The 19,568-nt window shown below is 51.9% G+C and overlaps 8 protein-coding genes across 8 annotated transcripts; 3 read left to right on the forward strand and 5 right to left on the reverse strand.

Moving 5' to 3' along the window:
• Nucleotides 1-1,137: 1,137 nt before the first annotated feature.
• Nucleotides 1,138-3,020, forward strand: prtT-3 (Transcriptional activator of proteases prtT; the record flags this gene model as incomplete). Its single annotated transcript, XM_037318667.1, has 2 exons — nt 1,138-1,364; nt 1,460-3,020. The coding sequence occupies 2 exons, from the start codon at nt 1,138-1,140 to the stop codon at nt 3,018-3,020; spliced, it is 1,788 nt and encodes a 595-aa protein (XP_037183938.1).
• A 1,669-nt stretch (nt 3,021-4,689) lies between these two features.
• On the reverse strand, nt 4,690-5,484 carry CGCA056_v003411 (uncharacterized protein; the record flags this gene model as incomplete). The annotated part of the gene is made up of 1 exon (XM_037318668.1): nt 4,690-5,484. One exon carries the CDS (start codon nt 5,482-5,484, stop codon nt 4,690-4,692), a length of 795 nt encoding a protein of 264 aa, XP_037183937.1.
• Nucleotides 5,485-6,024: 540 nt separating this feature from the next.
• CGCA056_v003412 (uncharacterized protein) lies at nt 6,025-7,777 on the reverse strand (the record flags this gene model as incomplete). The annotated part of the gene is made up of 2 exons (XM_037318669.1): nt 6,025-7,297; nt 7,347-7,777. 2 exons carry the CDS (start codon nt 7,775-7,777, stop codon nt 6,025-6,027), a joined length of 1,704 nt encoding a protein of 567 aa, XP_037183940.1.
• Nucleotides 7,778-8,519: 742 nt separating this feature from the next.
• On the reverse strand, nt 8,520-8,831 carry CGCA056_v003413 (uncharacterized protein; the record flags this gene model as incomplete). The annotated part of the gene is made up of 2 exons (XM_037318670.1): nt 8,520-8,689; nt 8,750-8,831. 2 exons carry the CDS (start codon nt 8,829-8,831, stop codon nt 8,520-8,522), a joined length of 252 nt encoding a protein of 83 aa, XP_037183939.1.
• A 2,188-nt stretch (nt 8,832-11,019) lies between these two features.
• Nucleotides 11,020-12,468, reverse strand: CGCA056_v003414 (uncharacterized protein; the record flags this gene model as incomplete). The annotated part of the gene is made up of 2 exons (XM_037318671.1): nt 11,020-11,026; nt 11,093-12,468. 2 exons carry the CDS (start codon nt 12,466-12,468, stop codon nt 11,020-11,022), a joined length of 1,383 nt encoding a protein of 460 aa, XP_037183942.1.
• A 1,422-nt stretch (nt 12,469-13,890) lies between these two features.
• On the forward strand, nt 13,891-14,978 carry SDH-3 (Sorbitol dehydrogenase; the record flags this gene model as incomplete). The annotated part of the gene is made up of 2 exons (XM_037318672.1): nt 13,891-14,753; nt 14,819-14,978. 2 exons carry the CDS (start codon nt 13,891-13,893, stop codon nt 14,976-14,978), a joined length of 1,023 nt encoding a protein of 340 aa, XP_037183941.1.
• Nucleotides 14,979-15,563: 585 nt separating this feature from the next.
• Nucleotides 15,564-16,726, forward strand: yanB-0 (Decarboxylase yanB; the record flags this gene model as incomplete). The annotated part of the gene is made up of 2 exons (XM_037318673.1): nt 15,564-15,740; nt 15,788-16,726. 2 exons carry the CDS (start codon nt 15,564-15,566, stop codon nt 16,724-16,726), a joined length of 1,116 nt encoding a protein of 371 aa, XP_037183944.1.
• A 191-nt stretch (nt 16,727-16,917) lies between these two features.
• CGCA056_v003417 (uncharacterized protein) lies at nt 16,918-18,291 on the reverse strand (the record flags this gene model as incomplete). The annotated part of the gene is made up of 1 exon (XM_037318674.1): nt 16,918-18,291. The coding sequence occupies one exon, from the start codon at nt 18,289-18,291 to the stop codon at nt 16,918-16,920; it is 1,374 nt and encodes a 457-aa protein (XP_037183943.1).
• Between the last annotated feature and the right edge of the window lie 1,277 nt (nt 18,292-19,568).

Raw genomic sequence — 19,568 nt, forward strand, 5'->3', positions numbered from 1 at the left:
TAACACTTTCTACATTACAGGCAAGACCTCCGATTGGCCAGAGCCACTTAGACTCTAGCGAGAACGAGTGTAAGAGATCGCCAAGCCCACTACGACCTCCGCCTGTACGGTAAACACCGCTCGCCTAGGGCAAACGGCCGGATGCACAAAGCGTCATGAGCGGGCGCAGAGCTGTATACTCCAAGTCGCCTTGATGTGAAGATCGCTTGGAAATCTGAAACCATGCGCCCTCAGCACAGGGCAAGCTCCCCGATCCCCAACGCGTTCCCCATTCCGCATACGTATACTAAGTTGCTGCAGGCGTAGGGAATTAGTCAGATAGCGTAGATAGCTAAGACCGTGGCGTTCGTCTGGACCGTTCAAAAGCTCGGGCGATTTCCCGATTTCCCACTGATTATTGAGCTGCTGTGAGACGCCCTCGTCGACAACGATCACGACAACAACAAAGATGAAATCGACATCATCGACGGAAAATGACGGAAAATCAGGCGTTGTACGACAGGCATCGACTTCGAGCCATAGCGACAATGAGGCAGCAAATGACCCAAGCCTCGAAGCTGTCAAGTTGCCTCCTGGGCGTAGAGTAGGTTCGGGGCCTGGAAGAAAGCCGAAGGCTTGTAAGTGCCTCTGTTCAATAATTCCGAATATTGATGCTAACAAAATGTTAGGCCTCGAATGCAAAAAACTGAAAATGAAATGCGAGATATTTCCTGGGGACAGAAAGTGCAGGCATTGCCTCAGACGAAAGGTTGACTGCATCATCAAAAGAACATATATGGCCCAGGCCGACTCGGAGGAGTCGCGAGCTCAGAGCTCGCCAAATTACGAGTGAGATCCACCTCAACGTCCTTGTGTACGCCGATACTGACAACACAAAGAGACAAGATAGATGCCATGCGAGAGGAGATCCAACAAATGAGGCAGTCATTGGATGCTGTATTGGGCAGAGAACAAAGCAGTACTTCCATCGAGAATCACCTGCTCAAGAAGCAACCAGAGAGAACAGAGAAAACCGACAGTCGGCATACATTACATGTTGGGACGACACCAAGAATCCCAAGTCCGCCCAAATCGTTGTCCGCGCGGGATGGCTCCGCGCGGGGAATAGGGGGGCGGGATGCCAACACGCGATTGGCCATGACCCGCGAGGATTCGCCCAACCCAGTTTCTGATGATGATCAACAATACGGCCCTGAGACATTGGAGGAACCGATGGGTAGTCTCTACGAGGTGACGCGACTGAGGAATGTTCGAAGTAACCAAGCCAACACGCCGCAACCAGTACCATCAGACAACAGCAAGGTGGACGATTTCATTTCCCGTGGAGCTATATCTGAAGAGAAGGCTGAGGAGTTGTACAACATGTAAGAAGTGCCGCGCCCCTCTTTTTCAACGGTTATCCGGCATCGTATTCGCAGTCGCTGCTGGGGGGCAACTAGCTGATCAGTTTTCGTCGCAGCTTCCTCAAGACTCTGAATCACTACCTTTGGGTTGGTCTCGAACAGGTTCATCCATCATGGACATCAGTACGAAGATCGTCCGAACTCCTCGCGGCCACCATCCTGACGGTCACTGCACTGCACATACCAACATCGTCTGACATCTTCGACGTCTGCTACAACGAGTTCCTCTCGCTTGTGTCATCCTCTATGTTTTCTCGCTATCACTCGGTCGACGATGTCCGTGGCCTGTGTATATCAGCTTTCTGGCTATCAGAGCACTCTTGGAAGCTCACAGGCCATGCTATACGTATTGCGACTGAGCTCGGCATCCACCAATCTTTTATACACGCACTCGAGGGCGACAAGGAACACTTCCTGAGGGCAAGGCTCTGGTATATGCTTTACGTTTGCGACCGTCACTTTAGTATTGCTTATGGTCGACCTCCTACTGTCGCGGAAAGTGTACAATTACGGGAGTATGAACTGTTCCTAGCCAGCTCCTTCTCTGGTGTGCTCGACATCCGAATCCTGAGCCAAGTCAACCTGATGCAGATTCTGACCCGTGTCTACGAACGATTCTCTGAACGCCCTCTTCCGACCATGGAAGGGGCTTGTGCAGCAAATGGGAAAGCGACAAAGGTCAATGAGCCAGCAGGAGTTGAAAGACCGCCGAAGATCTCTGCGGCAATGCTTGCTGAATCCGACTTTGACACCCTCCGAAGCTTCAACGTCGAAGTTGATCACTGGCGTATGCGATGGTACCCTCGGCAACCACCCAGCCCCTTCATCGGACAATTTACAAACAAGGGTGTGATTCTCTACTCATACTTCGCCAAGCTTCAGATCAACTCCCTCGCGATCCGCGGTGTATCGATCAACTCAGACAAGTTGTCGACCGAGCGCAAAGAGTTCGCCAATATGGCAATCTCAGCTGCATCGAGCATTCTGACACTGGTTCAAGAAGAGGAGGACTTGAGGAGAGCCCTAGTCGGAACGCCTCTATACGTCCACACCATGATTGCCTTCGCAAGCGTCTTCCTGATGAAGGTTGCTGCTAGGTGGGGCAGCATAATGGGACTCAATATCGATTATGCCAATGCTTTACGGCTCCTGAACAAAATGATATCTGTTCTAAAAGAGGCAGTGGCTTCAGATAAGCACATGCTGAAGCATATCGGACAAGGACTAGAGAAGATGTTGCAACGCATGAGAACGGCTCGAGTGCGCCAGGATAACAGAAGAGAAGGCGCCAGGGAGAATACTAACGCCGATGCTCGTCTGGAATCATGTGATTGGAGCCTTGGGTCTTTTTATGGTGTTGATGCGGCTGGCCCCAACGGCCTAGATATCAGAGATTCTGAACAAGGTCTGTTCAGTCCACCCGGGCTCGGGGGTCGAGGTACAACCCAGAGTTGGAATTCCGAATCATTCCCTGAGCCGCGACAGGAATCAACCATAGCGCTCGCAGATTTCGGGGATGACATTACTGGCATGAACGACACTCTGGTGTATCAAGCATTTGGGAATGGGTCAGCTAGCGATGTATACAACATGCTGTCTAGCCAGTTCTTGTATTGAGGTAAGATGCCGGCTGTGTCGAACGCAAGACATCAGGAGCGGAAAATACAGACCTCGGACAACAATATTGTTTCATTTAGTGAACATTACGAGAGTGAGGAACGTTCGCCCTGGAAGATTACTAGTCTATTGCGCCATGAAAAGCCATTGCAATGGGCCGCTACCACTGTGCTTGATGCTGTCGAAGTCGTGTACGGACAGATGACGCCTGCATAGAATGACCACCGCCCTATTGCACTTGCTTATTAGGGTTGAATTGAAACTATGAAGAACACTGTGAACAAGTCAACTCAATCGTGAAGGGCGCTGTTCTAGTTGAATCATATCCGTGCAGGCGATGAGGGAATAGGACCCAGTTCTGCGGGGCAGCGCCGTGCGCGATCGACGATGGGCAGTGTACCAATCTCCGGCCGAACTTAGTCAACCACCGCTCCCCATAGCCGTAACGGACCATCATGATATTGCAAGGAACGTTTTGTGGAATGGGGTTTGATGACTCTTTCCTTGCGATGTTGACGTTTGAAAACCAAGTGTCCTGGCTGACAACAAGATCATCCCCGGGAGCGTATGCCATTTCTCCAAAGGATGCATTTGTTTTTAAACGTGTTCCTTGGCTCATAGTGGCGACGTGTCTTCCGTTCGCGACATTAGTGACAAATAGGCGTTTTACTGAACCATACTCAGTCATTTCCTCTATGTTTACAGGTGATTTGTCGAAGCTCTTCTGCTCAGAATTGACGGATCGTCCCGAGCCAGACTCAATACTCGACGGTTTACGATCGATCTGAAACGCCTTGATTGTCATTAAGGCACCGGACGAGCTGAACGCTAGAGAATCAATAAATCTCACATTTAAAGACGCAAAACTGCGAGTCCAAATTATGGCACCGGTATTGGAATCCATGAGCCTTGCATTGTAGCCGTGTGATACAGCCAATTGCGCTCCGTCGGGACTGAATTTAATCGTCATTGCAGATTTGCAATCGTTCGGATCCTGAAGTGCTTGTAGCTAACGGCAAGTACAAGACGGAAAGTTCCATAAGGAAACGCTTTTCACATCTCCGTGGGTTATGGCAATAGACGAGCCACAAGGTGAGAAAAGCAACTGTCTCAAAGTATCATCTAAGCTTGAAGCCTCGTATTCGTAGCTTACGGACTTCAATATAGCCGGATGGTGGGCTGAGCAATCGTAGACGACAAACCCGGCAGATGACGCAACCGCAAGAAAAGCACCATTTGAGCTCCAAGCAGTTGCAAATTCATGGTCTACCTTGGTTGAAACCTCCCATGGTGTGTCAAGAATCGCAACTTCGGATCCCATTTCCTCGTTCTCGCTATCAATGTGCCACAATGTAACTTTGCCGCGCGATGACACAATGGCTAGACGCAGACCATTTGGGGACAGAGACTGTCGATCCATATCAACACTATCGTCAATGTCCGTGGTACAATTTGAAGCGTGCTTGACCAAGTCCAGGGCGTTGGTGTATATAATCTTTACTGCATTAAATTTTGCAATAAGGTGCTGTCCATCCGGGGAAAAGGAAACACATGTGCCATAGTCCAATGTGTGGACTAATTCTGGTGGATCTTTCAAAACATTCCATATCTTGAGATACGAATAGTCGCCAGTGTATGCTAAAAGACCATGCTGGTTAATTGTCGGCCCTTACCAGTGGACTGAGCTGATTACACGTGGCGAAGAATGCGATGCTGAAGCGTTCGTCCCGTTCAAATCCCAAATGAAGGCCTCCATGATGACATCAGACCAGTCGGGCCGTTCTCCTAGAGGTGAAACTGAACCACCCGTTGCTATTAGAAGGCCTTCGTCAGATGCTGTGACCTCATAGAACATCTGTCCTTCTGGGGACGAAAGACTTTGGATGAGCGCGCCTGACTCCGCATCGTGGACAGGAATAGAATTTGACTGCTCGTTGTCGATTACAGCCATGGTCTTCCCGTTGCGTGTGAAATGAACTCGGCCCAGGTAATAAAGGTGAAGATTCGACCGCGTTCTTTTCGTATCTCCCGCAGAGGGTTGCCAACAGGTATACCAAGTGTGAATGATATCAAAGGTCTCGCTCATCAGACAGACGTTCCCATCGCTCAGTAAACACAAGACTTTGCCAGTTGTTGCTGCCGACACGGTAAGAACTTCAGAGAAACCGTGTCCAATGGAAAACGTGGTTTCTAGGCCCGCCACCCAATCCCACAGGAGGATGCCATCATAACTGAGACCAATGATAAGCATGCCACGGTTTGTGAAAGTCATACAATTGATGTACCTCATGTCAGTATTCCTTTCCAATAAAACTCCAGAAGTAACATTCCAGATGTCGACCTCATAAAAGGTGGGGACGGCAACGTATTGTCCGTCATGAGACCATACTACGTTTTGGACGGGTGACTTGTACTGGTGAATAGTTCGGCTCGTCACGTCCCAGTTTTCGGCAACTTCTGGCATCTTGACGATCCAGCCTGGAATCTCGCCTCGAAACTTTTGTTTAACCAACGAAGCCTTGGGTGCGAAGATCAAGGCGGACACATAAACTTGGTAGGGTGCGAGATTAATCGCGTGCTCGTTTTCGGCAAGGAAACGCCGGGCATCTCTCAGAAATAGCAAGGCTTCTGACTGCATGCTACTCCCTTGGCTGGAGAACATGTCTTCGAGAGTTAGCAAATCTCGGGGTGCCTGGTGAAGGAGATTCATCCAACTCATTGCTTCGAACCAATAGAGCAGGTATCGTGTAAGGAACTCATGGGCGTCCTGGACATGTAGTCCACTACCGGACTCTCTGAGGTGCATGACCCAGTAGCGACATGCATATTCGAGAGACCGAGGGATGTGCTGGTATATCCTTTCGCGGGGGATCTCGTCTCTTCGCACTCCCGGCTCATCCAGTCGTCAAAGATCGTTTCTCAACCCAAAACCGGATTGATCACCCATAACTTGCAAGCAGCAGGCGAAAAGGTTCTTGTGTGTAGACCTTTCGTCGATCCAGATTTAAGACTTATCACCGCTAGAGTGGGGCTGTAACAGATACTCTCGGAATGACAAATGGAAGAGCCTGACTGAGTGTCCTGGCTGGTCATCCTCAGGCACATCCAGGACGGAGTGGAGGCTGTTCAATAGGTAGCGGATCTCGTCGTTTTCGAGACCCAAGAGCTCTCCAAGGGAAGTGATTGAGAGTGGATCCGCTAACAATATGATGGCGCCCACGACGTTGCGAAACCGCGCGAGTAGCTCCTTGCGTTCGCATTCTTCCAGATCCTCTACCAGTTGATCCAGAATTGGCCTATATGTGATTTCACTCCCAGTTCGGAAGCCTTCGCTTTGACGCAGGACCTTATCTAACTGTGCTTGGGGCCTGAACCTTCGTCTTCTGTCGTCGATGAATTTACAAATGGTAGATGCGTAGATGAAAAGTGGAACAGAGGCTTTGACGAGCTGTGTCACTACATCGTCACCGGGCCAGTCTTGAGCAATGGCATGAGACACACGGATAGCCCCTAGTTCACTTTCTATGAATGCCCGGATGTCGTGTTCGATGATGGGCTCGGGTATGTCGTGTAGTGCCACGTCTTGGTGAGAACTGGTTGGCACATCTTCGAGGAACCCCAACAGAATGGGGACCTCGGGTCGACTAGTTAAGAAGATTCTAGCTTTGATGCCGCATACCGTGGATAGTCTTGATAGGATGTTGATGATTTGTCGGCTGCTGTTCTCATCGACCGCCGAACGATGCTCGAAACCGCACTCGTCCAAAGCATCGACGACCAGAATCAGGGCGTGAAAAGTGACGCCGGACAGCTCGATATTGTTGAGTGGTTCCAATATCAGCTTAGAGAATTGAAACTCCATGGATTTATCCGGCAAGTCCTGATCTTCTTTTATGGCTCGGAGAATAGGACCCTTGAGCGCAGGAACCCTTCCAGCGAGTTGCCTTGCGATCGTGGTCACAAATAGTTTAGCCGTGTTACGGCCTTCTTGTGTTCTGTTGAAGAAAAAGCTTGCAGCAAGTTGACCTCTGTCCGCGAACACCTTTGCAACTGTCTTTGAGATGGTGGACTTTCCAGTGCCTGCTGGGCCGCGTAACCAAAAGATGCATTTCCCATCTGGGTCATCCGCCCACTCCAAAATGTCGCGAAGGAGCTGTTGTCTGGTGTCGGGGTGACAACATCGCGCTGAGTCATTATCATAGGAGTCGAAAGCGGCGCCTGAGGCACTGGGTAGACTTTGGATATCCTCTATGTCTTCACGCTGAAGCGCAAGATGCCTGGTTGAGTTAGAACTTGTCTCGAGCGCTTAGTCACGACCTCACTTACATGTGATCCACCTGCAAGGCTGCTAAGAAACAGTCTCTCCAGTGGCGTAGACTGTCAACGCTTTGAGAGACCTCAGTGCTGGTGAACGGCCATTTGAGTGAGTTCCCGATCATTTTCAACCTGCTTGGGTTCTTGCTAGGGTCAAGTCTCTCCGTCAACACGCGGAGCATCGTCTCGCATTGCTTTACATCATGACGGAATGTTTCAGAGGCGTTGAGCTGTCTCTTATGACTTTGTTCGGCACTTTCGTCCCCTAGAAGATCCTGGAGCTGGCCAATAATCCGGGCAAGGGCGTCGCTCTCCTCTTTGAGCTTTCGGGCGTCTTCTTTGGCCTTGCGTGCTTTGCTAACGTACTCGCCACAAACAATTCCGAGTTTGGCAGAGAGGTCAACGACGGCTATGACGTTTGCGAGGACGCCAAGAGCCTCCATAGTTGTGGTTGAAGATGCGCTGCGTCTGCGTCCGCTGGATACTAAACTTCGCTGTGCCCCGGAATAGAAGGGGGTAATCGCAGAGGCCGTTAGGCTGAAACACAGATCGGTTTTGCCAAACGAGTCGATGTCTTGTATGCTTACAGTAGCCGATAACGTTGCGCTTCAGCAGTAGACGGCACGGAATGCCATTCTATGCGATGTCAGCGCGAAGTTGATGAGGGGGGAACGAGGATGGCGAAGAGGGGTTGATAAGTCGTGCCCAATCAAGATCGATTGAGACGGGCGTGAGATTTCGAAACCTCAGGCATTTTCACAGAAAACTGCAGCAGGTTTGATCTTATTCTCTACTACGAGCCGCAGCCTGATTGTGGATGTCTGGTTACACACGGTAACATCCACCAATGAGGGAAGTTTGCCAAGGAATTGCATTCCGCATGTCATGGGCCAGAACTCCCTTCTAGACGAAGAAGTTCAGGGTTGTAAGAATGTCAAGATTTATGGATGTCTTTTCTTTCAACATTAATATGTATTGTGGTGTGGCTGGTATCAATGCTCCGTCTGACTACTCCGCTCTGCCGCTGCGCTTCGTCCCTTGCTATTCAAATCTCTAGGTGGCTATATTGAGCCAAACTGATGCATGACGCCTTTGCCATCCCGTGATATCCAGAACTCAATCATTAAAAAACGCCTAGTAAATGTGTTGTATCGCGAAACTCCGTCTCCTCTAATCATCAAAGAGTCACCAGCCAAGGACGTTGAACCAGCTCTTGCGGGGGTCTTCGACGGCGCCGTCAAAGACTTTTTGGCGAGCGGCTTCGCTCTGAGGGTCCCTGTACTTGGCGAAGAAGCGGTCCATTTGTCGTGACTCGGTCATGAGTTGCGAGCGGACGTTCATGGCGATGGCAGAAACTGTGACAAACAATGTTAGTAGACTGCTCCAAGGGCGTTGACGTAGAATGTGAGGCTTACCAATGCCAACGGTGATGGCAGCAGGCAGAAACCTGGCAACAGCCGGGGAGGTGGTGGGAATTCTGGTGGGTTGGTTGACCATTTTGAAGGTTGTTTGGTGGGTTAAGGTTGAGGTGCTGTGGGTTGGTGGTGGTGTCTGTACAAGACTGGAGAGAGATTGCCGAATGCTGTGTAATTGAAACACTGGAGATGTCTGCTTTTTGTGTGGTCGATGTGGACTGGAGTGCATCTAAGATCCGGTTCTCTGATCGCAGTCATGGTGGAAGCATTTATAAAATCGATCATACCTGCTTCTCCCGAGCGTGGTGTGGTTGGTTTCTTTGGGTTTTCGTGCGTTGTTCGTTGATAGTTCGAGGGTGGTGCGGTGTCCGGCCGAGTCTGGTGGTGCGGTGGTGTGATTGCGTCCCGATGGCGCGGTCCAGTCATTGTCTTTTTGCGGGTGGCTCTTCAGCAGCTGTCAAATTTGGTCTTGGGGACGCCGGAACCCCTGTCTGTAAGGCTCCTTCGGGCCATATGGGGATAAGATCTGACCCTAACTCGTTTGCTCTCCGCACTATTCCCCGTTGGTTCGTCCAGTGTCGACAGCCTCGGAAGTGGAAGGATTTGGGGCAGATCGGAATCTTTGGGCCTGTATCTGGCCAGCGTGACTCTGTCGGTGGAACGATTTCTGCCCGGCTGGCGGCGACCCTGTTCGTAAGCATGCGCCCTGATTCGTTGGGGTCCAGCGGCGCAGCATTTTGCAGCTTGGAAAGCGGCCTGTCCAGTCCCCCGGAGCAGATCAAATGGTACGTTGAGCAATCACGGTCGGCACGATGCATTGATGGATGGAATCATGGAGTTCGCCGTGCATGAGTTGACTTGGCCAACGCGACGTCATGAGGACTGGTAGGCGTTTCCGCGTCTTTCTCTTGTGGTTCTCTTGATTCTGCCTTTGCTTATGTTTCTGGTGTTTTCCGGAGCCGACACCCTGATTGCAAAATTTGCGGGCGTGGCTGATCAGTTGGTTCGGCGGACCCGATCAGGAGATTTCGGGCCTTGCCGGCCCCTTTGCGTTCACATGCCTCCTGACAGCCCATCAGGCACTTCGATTCAATCAGTCGGGCACTGAGTTTTGTTCAGTTTCTAATGGTATCTTCGACATACTTTCATGCTTTATGTTGATAACTTCTCTTTGCCTAGTCCACGTAGGTGCTCATTTTCCAAAATCAGTCTTTGTCAAGATGAGCTGTGACGCATGATGATCCAGGCAATCACTGTCTTCGGCTGCTCCAATCCCCGTCCCCAGCACTTATCGACTAAGATGCGTTTCCCAGAAATGGTTCACTAAAAGTCTTTTGCGCTTCTTACACGAAGCTGTCAACGTCGTAGACATTGCATATTGGACGTTAGACATTTCTCCAGCAATGGGGTTTAACGTGAAACTTGACAGCCGTGCAGTGTTCATCCCATGCCAATCGGTTGAAGATTGTGGAACTTCCCCAGAAACAAGGGAGCTCCAGCGCAGTGGTTGAGCTAGAGCTCAGGACTGCAACGTTCCGACAGCGCATTGTTACAGTGACGCCCGTGTCAACGGTGCACTGCATGTCTCATTCGCCAGGAGAGCCAATTAACGCAACACAGTCCATCGAGTTTATCTATGCAGCCGGTGTATCGCATGGAAACATTGACTTTTGAGTAGTTACATTCCTGTCTCTCCATGTTTTATTTTACAACAAAGATATCGTCGACTTGTGTTTGCACTTCGTCAATTGCGAGTCGATGGTGACTCCCCTGCTTCGGGCATCCAAGAACAGAGGCTGCAAAGCCACGAGTAGGAACCTGAAGAAACCCATAAAGGTTTTGCCATTCGAACAAGTAGCGGAAATCATAGCACTATGGGCTTCAATTCGCTGTGGTTTCCCTTTCTTTATTCTGCTGGTCTGATACCTGTCTCTGTCCTACCTTACCCCTCTGGCTGTATCTGTCGTCTCTGTCGGCGACTCTTGCACTGCTATTCACACCGGTCCAATCGAGATATTGTTATTTTACAGTATCCATGATTGCCTCGTTGTTTCTTCTTGATTTCACATTTTGATCCATGGAGAAGGCATATTGCGGTTTCGGAGCAATAACTATTTTAGCTCTCTGTTGCGCATGCTCACAAACGAAGACCGAAAGTTGTATGTAGGAATCAATCAAATGTTGGAAATTAATATTATGTACAAGAAGAAGAATGGTTTCGACCTTTCGGCATACTAATGCTACTATCCGTCTTGTCAACCTTGCGTCAGTTAGGAACTAACTGTGTCCATGGATGCGAAGTGTCAATGGCGTTGAAACAACAATTGCAGTGCCTCAGCTTACCCAGCTTGAACAGTGCCGGACCAGCTTTGCTGCGTCAAAGCAGGGTGTGTTGTAGCAGGGCCAATAGTTCTTTTACTGCACCCCTGCTTCACCGGAAGCTTGTTGAAGCGATCAGCAAGCCAGGGCAGGTAGTCCACCTGCGCAGCCTGGAACGCAGGATCATGGTCAAGTTCAGGGTAGAGGAGCAGCTCGGAGGAGGACTCTGGGAAGCTATTGCAAGTGGCATCAAAATCCTCTTCCATAGTGTGAGAGTAAGTCAAAGTGTCGTTGACACCTTGGACGACAAGCATAGGAGCGGCTAGTGCATGCGGTCCAGCTCCGTTGTAGCGGGTCTGCCAGTCCACCAAATCGGGGTGTGTGAGCCAACTCGTGTTCTTGTAAAGTTGTTCCACGGTCAGCTGGCCAAAGACGGTACCGCCAGTGGGCAGACAGCCTTTATCTGAGGTGGGAATAAGGCTTGCGACGATGTCGCTGACGTAGTCTTCGACCTTGATGGAGCTGTACAGCTTGGAGACAGACTGGAGGAAGTAGACGGACACAACGTCGCCGACTGGGCCCCCGTTGGCACGTTCGAACGACTCGGGAATGAGACTGAGAGGGCGGAGGGCCGGAGCAACCGAGACCGCACCGAGAAAGCCGCCGCTTGTGTTGCCATCTCGGGCTTCACGCTCGTTGGTGCGCCATGCCGTCAAACCGCCCTCGCTATGACCGATAACGGCCCACTCTTTGGAAAGACGGTCGCGGAGGGCAGCACGTGCGGCCTTGAGGGCATGGGAAACATCGGCGGCGTGAAGGGCCCCGGCCTCATACATGAAGCCTTGCGGGATGTCGCTACCGAGTCCTGCGTAGTCCGGGGCGATGACGGCATATCCCGCCTGGGCCAATGGAAAGACCCCTTCCCACTCGTAATAGAGGGCCTTATGGTTTGTAGGGGCGCATTGGCGCTGGATTCCTGCGGTACCGTGTGCCCATGCCAAGGTACGAAAAGGCTTGTCATTTCCGAGAGGGTTTGCCCATGGGAGTAGGGCAAACGCTGTTGCCGGAATAGGCTTGCCATCGATGTCCTCGCTCATGTAGAAAAAGCGAGAAAGGGACATTCCGGCGGGGATAGTCCATATCTTGGAGGCTTGTGTCGCGGTAATGTCTTGCCATTTGACGAGGTCACCAACGGCGTAGTCCGAGAGGTTGGAAGGATTGGAGTAGAAAGAGTCGAGTTTGACATCGACGTTGACCCAGTTGCTCGTGTCGTAGACCAACGACTTCCGGATGGCAGATTCGCAGTCTGCATCACAGACATCGCGGAAATCGGCGGCGGCGGCACCTGCAAAGAGAAGAAGATAGCCTATCGAGGCCAACGCTTGACTGGACGTGACCATGGTCTGATTGGGACGAACTGACTACTGCCCGAGAATGAAGATGTAGTGATGTGCGTGACAGGAGGTCAGAAACGAGAAGAAAGACAAGCTTACTTATAGTTCATTGTGGTCTTGGCTATTAGCTGACTCAAATTGTATTGTTCCAATAACTCCACCACGACAGGAACGAAATATCAAGAGATAGGAATGACCCAGTACCGATGCCACTGCCGAAGTCATAGTCCCTCCCAACAAGGTTAAATATTCAGACCCTGCAGGACGATCCACGTTGAGTGGCGTTCCTTTTTGAGGCCAAGCTGCAGCTGGTGTGGATATGTAATACCTGGAAGCGAACGAGACCTTGTGCAACAGCACTCGAGACTTGTCAGGCAAGCGTCATTTCTCAGCACAACGCACCTGTAAAGCATATAATTGCATACGACTTGCACGTAGTACAGAGTCCGCGCTCTATCGTTGAGACATTTATCACGAAAAGAAAAGAAAAAACCGTTGAAAAATAATGGAAAACAAGCAAAATAGGATTGATTCGATATCTCTAAGACTTGGCATTGGGCCACAGACAATCGTTAAAATGCTCGTGGGACCATGCTGGATTTCATCTGCTAACCCAATCCGGTAGGTCGAGCCGCGGCAAGGGGTTCGGTTGATCGTCGTAAGAGGCATGCGGGTGCGCGATGCAACCCCCCGCAGCGAGGTTTGCGGCGGCCGAGGTCTCCGTTGACAAACCAGTTTACACAAGCGCTTGTTCACGTTAAGCATGTCTCGCTGCCGTGCGGGGAAAAGACTGTTGACGAAGGTGTTGTCAAAGCATAGAGGCCGGCCGAGGAACGGGAGGGGAGCGGGGCCGGGCGGGGTCCGCGTTGTTCATGATCACCGGAGGAGGTCTAGGATGGTGGGGGCGGATCTGTCGGGACTTTTGGTGAGACAGCAAGCGATTGGTTTTGTCTCGGATATGCTTAACTGTATTCGAAGAGTATGTTTATACGCCCATAATCCCATGTAGATAGTTCACCGTCGTCTTGGCAATGATCTCATAAAAGGTGTGCTAATTATATGTACCTTACTTACGCTATTGAGTCCACGTTTTAAAATGCCTAATATTCTACGTCCATCATACAGACATTATAATCCGAGCCTCATCGTTCAAATTTACCGAGGCAAGAATGCGTTCATAACTTTTTCTTCGGTTTCGCGTTCGCCCCAGCGGCTTCTACCAAGTCCGGTAACTCAAACGGAGCACAAGATCAGACGGATAACATCAACCGTGTGACTGATATAAGAGCCGACGTCTTTCTCCAAATGATCTGCAAAATCCATCTCACGTCTCGACAAATACCACTTTCGAGCAACTATCGACATTTCAAGGCTCATCAATACTAACATAATCATCGTCATCAGCAGCGCCGAAATTATCAAAACAAAATGAAGTCGGTACGCGTAATCGGGCCCAGGTCAATCGGCTGGGTCGACATCCCCCAACCCAAAGCTGGGCCCAACGACATCCTCTTGAAGATGAAGGCCTGCGGTATTTGCGGCTCCGACGCTTTTTTCGAGGCCGTGGGCGGTGTTCCGCCCCGCCAAAACTGCACACCGCTGGGCCACGAGCCCGCAGCCGAGGTAGTCGCCGTAGGGAAAGACATTGTCGGACGCGATGTTGACGTCGGTGATCACGTCGTGATAGACACAATGGTTTTCACGGACGGATATCTCGGATCCGGCGGCGCACAGGGCGCGCTGAGCGAGTACGTTGTCGTGCGGGACTATGAGCCCCGGAAACAGCTCCGCAAAATTCCTAGCCATATTCCGTGGCATGTTGCCGCGCTCAACGAGCCCATGGCGGTTGCGCTGCGTGCTGTCAAGAAGACAAAGCCTCAGCCTGGGTGTAAAGTTGTCATCTTCGGTGCCGGACCGATTGGCTTGGGTTCCATAATGGCTTACCGCAGGCAAGGTGCAGGTCACATTGTGGTGGTGGATATTGTCGATAATCGGCTGGAGAAGGCGACGCAGCTCGGCGCAGATGCAGTTATCAACTCAACCACAGTCGGCGATTTAGCAGCAAAGCTGGTCGAATTACATGGCAGTGGGACGTTTCCGTGGAGTCAGGGAATTCGTACAGGTACCGACATCTATCTTGACGCAGCCGGGGCGCCGCCCGTGCCGAAGCAGGTTGCCAGCATGGCAAAGTACGGAGCCACATTCTGTATTGTTGGTGTTCACAAGCAGCCGACCGAGCTGCATTTTGGGGAGCTTGTCATGACTGAGATGACCATTGTTTTCAGTGTAGGGTATGCCAGCGAGGAATCCCCCGCCGTACTGGACTTATCAGTGGCTTGCTAACACTTCGAAACAGATATCCCGAGGAGATTTTTGAGGTGACAGACGACATCATCGAGAACTGGGAGAAGTATGCAGAGATTGTGAGCGACCAGGTTCCATTTGAAAAGGCGACGGAAGCGCTGGAGCTGGCTAAGACTGGCAAGGCAAATAAGGTTGTTGTAGTCTTTGACTAGGTGATCGGAAATGACCCCGATGCACCTTTAGGATGGATGGCAATCGCACTTGGCCAGTCGAAGAAACAAAACATTGCATCCACGAAGCTTAAAATTGTCTAGTCAAGTCATTTACAACTCATGCATGTGTGCGAAAGATGTGATTGGTAACTTAGGGCTGGTTCTCATACTAGCATGGTGTTAAGATAAGCGGCTAGATAACGCGAAGCGATCTGCGTTAGCCTAGCGGCAGGGCTGACGGTTACCGCAATCCTTCCAAGCTCAAAAATGACCTTAATTTACCCTTCTCAGCTAGCTAGCTCAGCTGTGCCGCTGCAGCTTCAGCCCCGGCAAGACATCTCGGGCGTTAATGTTCAGTGACATCATGCAAGTAAGACGGGGCAATCAAGCACTGCGCCTCGTGTATGCAAGTATCAGCATCCTCCGAGACAGTGTGACTAGGATGGACGATCTTGTGTAGCACGGCATAGTTGGAATCCGTGGATCTTGGCTTGTATTTAGGAAACTGGAGTCCCACAAGACTAAACTTCCTGTCATAAGTTTCTTTCTCATTGTGTTACTGTTAGTGCTACTCAATCCGGCAAGATGAAGTGTTTTGCGATTTTCAACTACAGTGTCGCGGTGTTTCTCGCGGGGAACGTGGTCGCGACGAGCTCGAGGTCCAAGATCGATACCCATGTTCATTTTTTGCCAGACTTTTACAGGCAAGCGCTGATGTATGCCGGACACAATCCAGGTCCTGACGGCACGCCAAGTATCCCGGTGAGTGCCGCAACCACCCATCCAAGAAGTTGTCTAACACTCCCCAGGAATGGAGCCCAGAACGGCATATCCAGTTCATGGATGCAAACCACATTGCGAAGTCAATCTTGTCCATCTCCAGTCCCGGCGTGTACCTCTCCCCACCTTCAAAAGCTGCAACCGAGAACGCCACAAAGCTCGCTCGCCAGGTCAACGACTACGCATCGGAGGTCAAAGCCAAGTACCCAGACCGCTTTGGATTCTTCGCGTCTCTGCCTCTTCCAGACATCGCGGCATCATTGCAAGAGATTGAGCATGTATTTAAAGAGCTGGACTCCAAGCCGGATGGAATCGTTTTCATGTCGAACTTCTACGGCATGTACTTCGGCGACTCGGCACTCGATCCGGTCTTAAAGGCTCTGGACGAACTCAATGTGACGATATTCGAGCACCCAAGCACACCATGCACCGAGACAAATCATTTGGCGTATGATATTAACGGAGAAACCGCCGGGATCACTCAAGCAGAGTGGCAGGCTCTGAACCGGCCAGTCTCGACTCGCTTACCGAGGGCACCGACACTTGACTTCCCATTCGACACAGCCCGGACCTTCCAAGACATGTTCTACTCACAAGTGCCCAGCCGGTTCACCAAGATCAAGTGGATTCTCTCACATGGTGGTGGTGGTCTCATCCCGACGATGGATAGGATAATCAGCTATAGTTTGCCGGAGCACAATCTCACGAAGGATGGAATGAAAGAGACGCTTGCGCGAAGCTTTTACTTCGACCTTGCGGGTCCGTGGCCGGTGACGGAGGCTATCCCACCTTTGATGCGGTGGGTCAACTACGAAAAGCTGCTATTTGGTTCGGATACGCCGTTTACGCCGTGGGTCGTAGCAGCTGTTAGTGCTGCGAAATTTGACAAGGGCATCAATGAGTTGTATGGGGATTCGGCTGAAGCAACGGCTGTGAGAAGGGGTAATGCCGAGACTCTATTCGGCTGAGAATTATTGTAGCTTCATATTCTCACGGCACTTAGAATGCATTGCAACTGCAGAGAAATTCTCCATTCATAATGGGACGAGCTGTATGTACAACACACAAGCATAACAACTTTGTACAAAGAAAGAAAGCCTGGTTTAAGCGGCACCCCATCCACCTGTCCTGTTGAAATCCCATCTCACGTACCATAATACTAAGCCGTCGCCCCCGAAAGAGTGAAGGAATAGTCCACACCCGTGTTGACCTCCGAAGTCAACGAGAACGGATCATACAACACCAAGTTGGCCGGCGTATTCGCCACAACCAAGCTCGCCTCCTCGCCGCTGGCAACACTGACACTACCCTGTCCGCCGCTCAGCTCAACATACCGCACCGCGCCGCTGCCAGTGTTCCTTACAACCAGATGCGAGGTCAGCTGCCTGCTCGTCGTGAGCCGCACCGTCACCGTGCCAGACGGGCTCTTCAGCGGAATGATGTTCGCCCCCATGTACCGCGGCTGCCGCGCCGCCTTCACCCGGTAGCTCCCGCTGCCCGTCGAGTCGACGTTGGCGTAGTTGATCCTGCTCCGCTGGCTCAGGAACACGCTCTGAGCCTGGCGGTGGCCGATGTCAACGTACGCCATCCGCGCCCAGTACTTCCCAACAACCTTCGCGACCGTGGCGCCTGTGCTCACGCGCTGCAGCGTGTGCAGAGGTGTCTCGTTCGAGTTGGCTGAGTACCGCACCTGCAGCTGCCGAACCACATCACTCCCCAGACCAGCGAAGCCATCTGGGTTGTTCGTGAGGTACGTCAGGAACGGCCACGCCTGGTAGTAATTCCCCGTGTTCACGCTTCCGTCCACGATGACCTGGAACGAGTCCCCAATCGTCTTGATAACATCGATCTCGCTCGTGTCGGGCGTCGCCTGGCCCGCACCGCTCCGCGCGCTCGCGCACAGCGGGGAGGTGAGGTACGTGTCCGCGACCCAGTTCGCGAGCGTCTCCCACCACGCCCCCGTGCGGCCCTGGTTCACCCACGTCTTCTGGTGGTAGTGCAGCCCGTGGCCGAACTCGTGCACCGTCACGCCCGGGACGTTGAGGTACGCGTTCTGCACCTCGAGCCAGGCCATCCCCGCGGCGCCGTCGGAGTGCATCACGCCCGCGGCGCCAGGGAGCGAGGCGACGCTGTAGACGTTCACCTTCTGCCAGGGCCCGTCGTCGTCCGTGGCGTCGTTGTAGGAGAGGCCGGTGGACCGCCAGCCGAGAGAGGTCACGAAGCAGGCGTAGACGCCTTCGAGCATGGACAGCGCGCGGTCGGCCGCGGAGAGGTCGGCGGCGTAGACGCGGAAGTGGGCCGAGTCGCGGTAGGAGGAGCCACCGGGCCCGACGGAAGGGTTGGCGGTGAAGGAGGCGGGCGGGGCGCGTGCGGCGAGGGTGCGGGTGGAGGACCGGTCTGTGAGGGTGATGGAGGGGTTAGGGGTGGTGTTGTCGAGGTCAATGCCTCGGCAGATGGGCTGGGATGGGGCTGGGAAGGCCTGGGCTCCATGGAGGAGAAGGGCCGCGAGGCTGAGTGAGGTGAGCTTCGTCATTGTGGCGGTTGGGTAGGGAGGGAAGGGAGGAGGATGCAGATATGGAAGATGCTGATCAAGAGCTATGAAGTCGTGGAGGTCGGTGGATAACAGGCTTTATATGTTTCGACAAGATGGTAGCTTCTAGAGGAGTGCCGTTCCTTATAATGGAATAGTCACGTTGCTCAGGAGGTGTTGCTGCCATCGACTCAAACACCCGGCAACAACAAATTACGGAGCACTTGGCGCAATGGCACAACCCAAACAATAGTCGTTCATCCGATGGCTTCCTGGCATAGCCGGGCCCAGGTCGATCGCAAATGATCGACCAGTAGGGCTACTGGTGGAAATCTGTTTGATGTTCGGTACGATAACACCCCTCGTCGATATCTCGACTCCGTTAAGGGGTGGAAACCAGGATTCGTCGAGATAGGGGTGGGTACTAGGATCCTAAAGGAAGGCTCACTTGTGGCCATCACGTTATGATACGACTGATATCACGGCTCAAGTCACATATTGATCTCGTTTCAGTAGCTCCGGAAACGATCCCGATCACATACCATCGAGGTAACCATCATAAGTGACGGTTTTTCAAGGAGCACCCAGAAGCAGACATACCAACAAGATGCTATTCCATGTGTTCCTTGATTCCGTACGAGCCAGCCACCAGTAGTATCAACAAGTAAAAGAGAATTTGAAAATTATGAGCTCAGTGCTCACACATCCCACCGGAGCCCACGGCCACATATCCCTGCCTCACCAAGAGCCCTAGTCTGGGGTATGCAGTCCCTCCTCTGTCCCGGATTAATTCCAGAATAACCTTAAAACACTCGCCCCCATTATCCAAGCCACTGGTAATAATCCTCCCAGCTCTGCAGCCGTTTAAGCTTACACGCCTTGGCCTGTGTTTCCCCAGCCAAAGTCGTGGCTCACATGACGAACGCCAACGTGCAGGGAACGTCACCTCGCAGCGCCTGCTTTCCTCAACTGCCGACAAAAGGAAAGTTGCATTTGGGTAATGCTTGGGCTGCGATTAAAAGGGAATTTTGCGCGCCAATTGGGATCCATCAGGGGATAAAATACGAAGAAAGCGGTTCGTTCTGGTTAGAGTATGGCGTGTATCGGCAAATGCAGCAAAGTCACCTTCCCAATTCGCGTCGACTTGGCTCTTGGCAGAACACCCCTTCATATCCCGAAATGAGAGACGCACCGTTGAGCTCCGCTGGGGGTGAGCCGGGATGCTGTCCGACCTTGCAGGAGTGCGGCAAATAACAAAGTTGTTCTTGGAATTGTTTTGG

The sequence above is a fragment of the Colletotrichum aenigma genome, assembly GCF_013390185.1.
Source record: "Colletotrichum aenigma strain Cg56 chromosome Unknown KSG_Cg56_contig02, whole genome shotgun sequence".
NCBI lineage: Eukaryota > Fungi > Ascomycota > Sordariomycetes > Glomerellales > Glomerellaceae > Colletotrichum > Colletotrichum aenigma.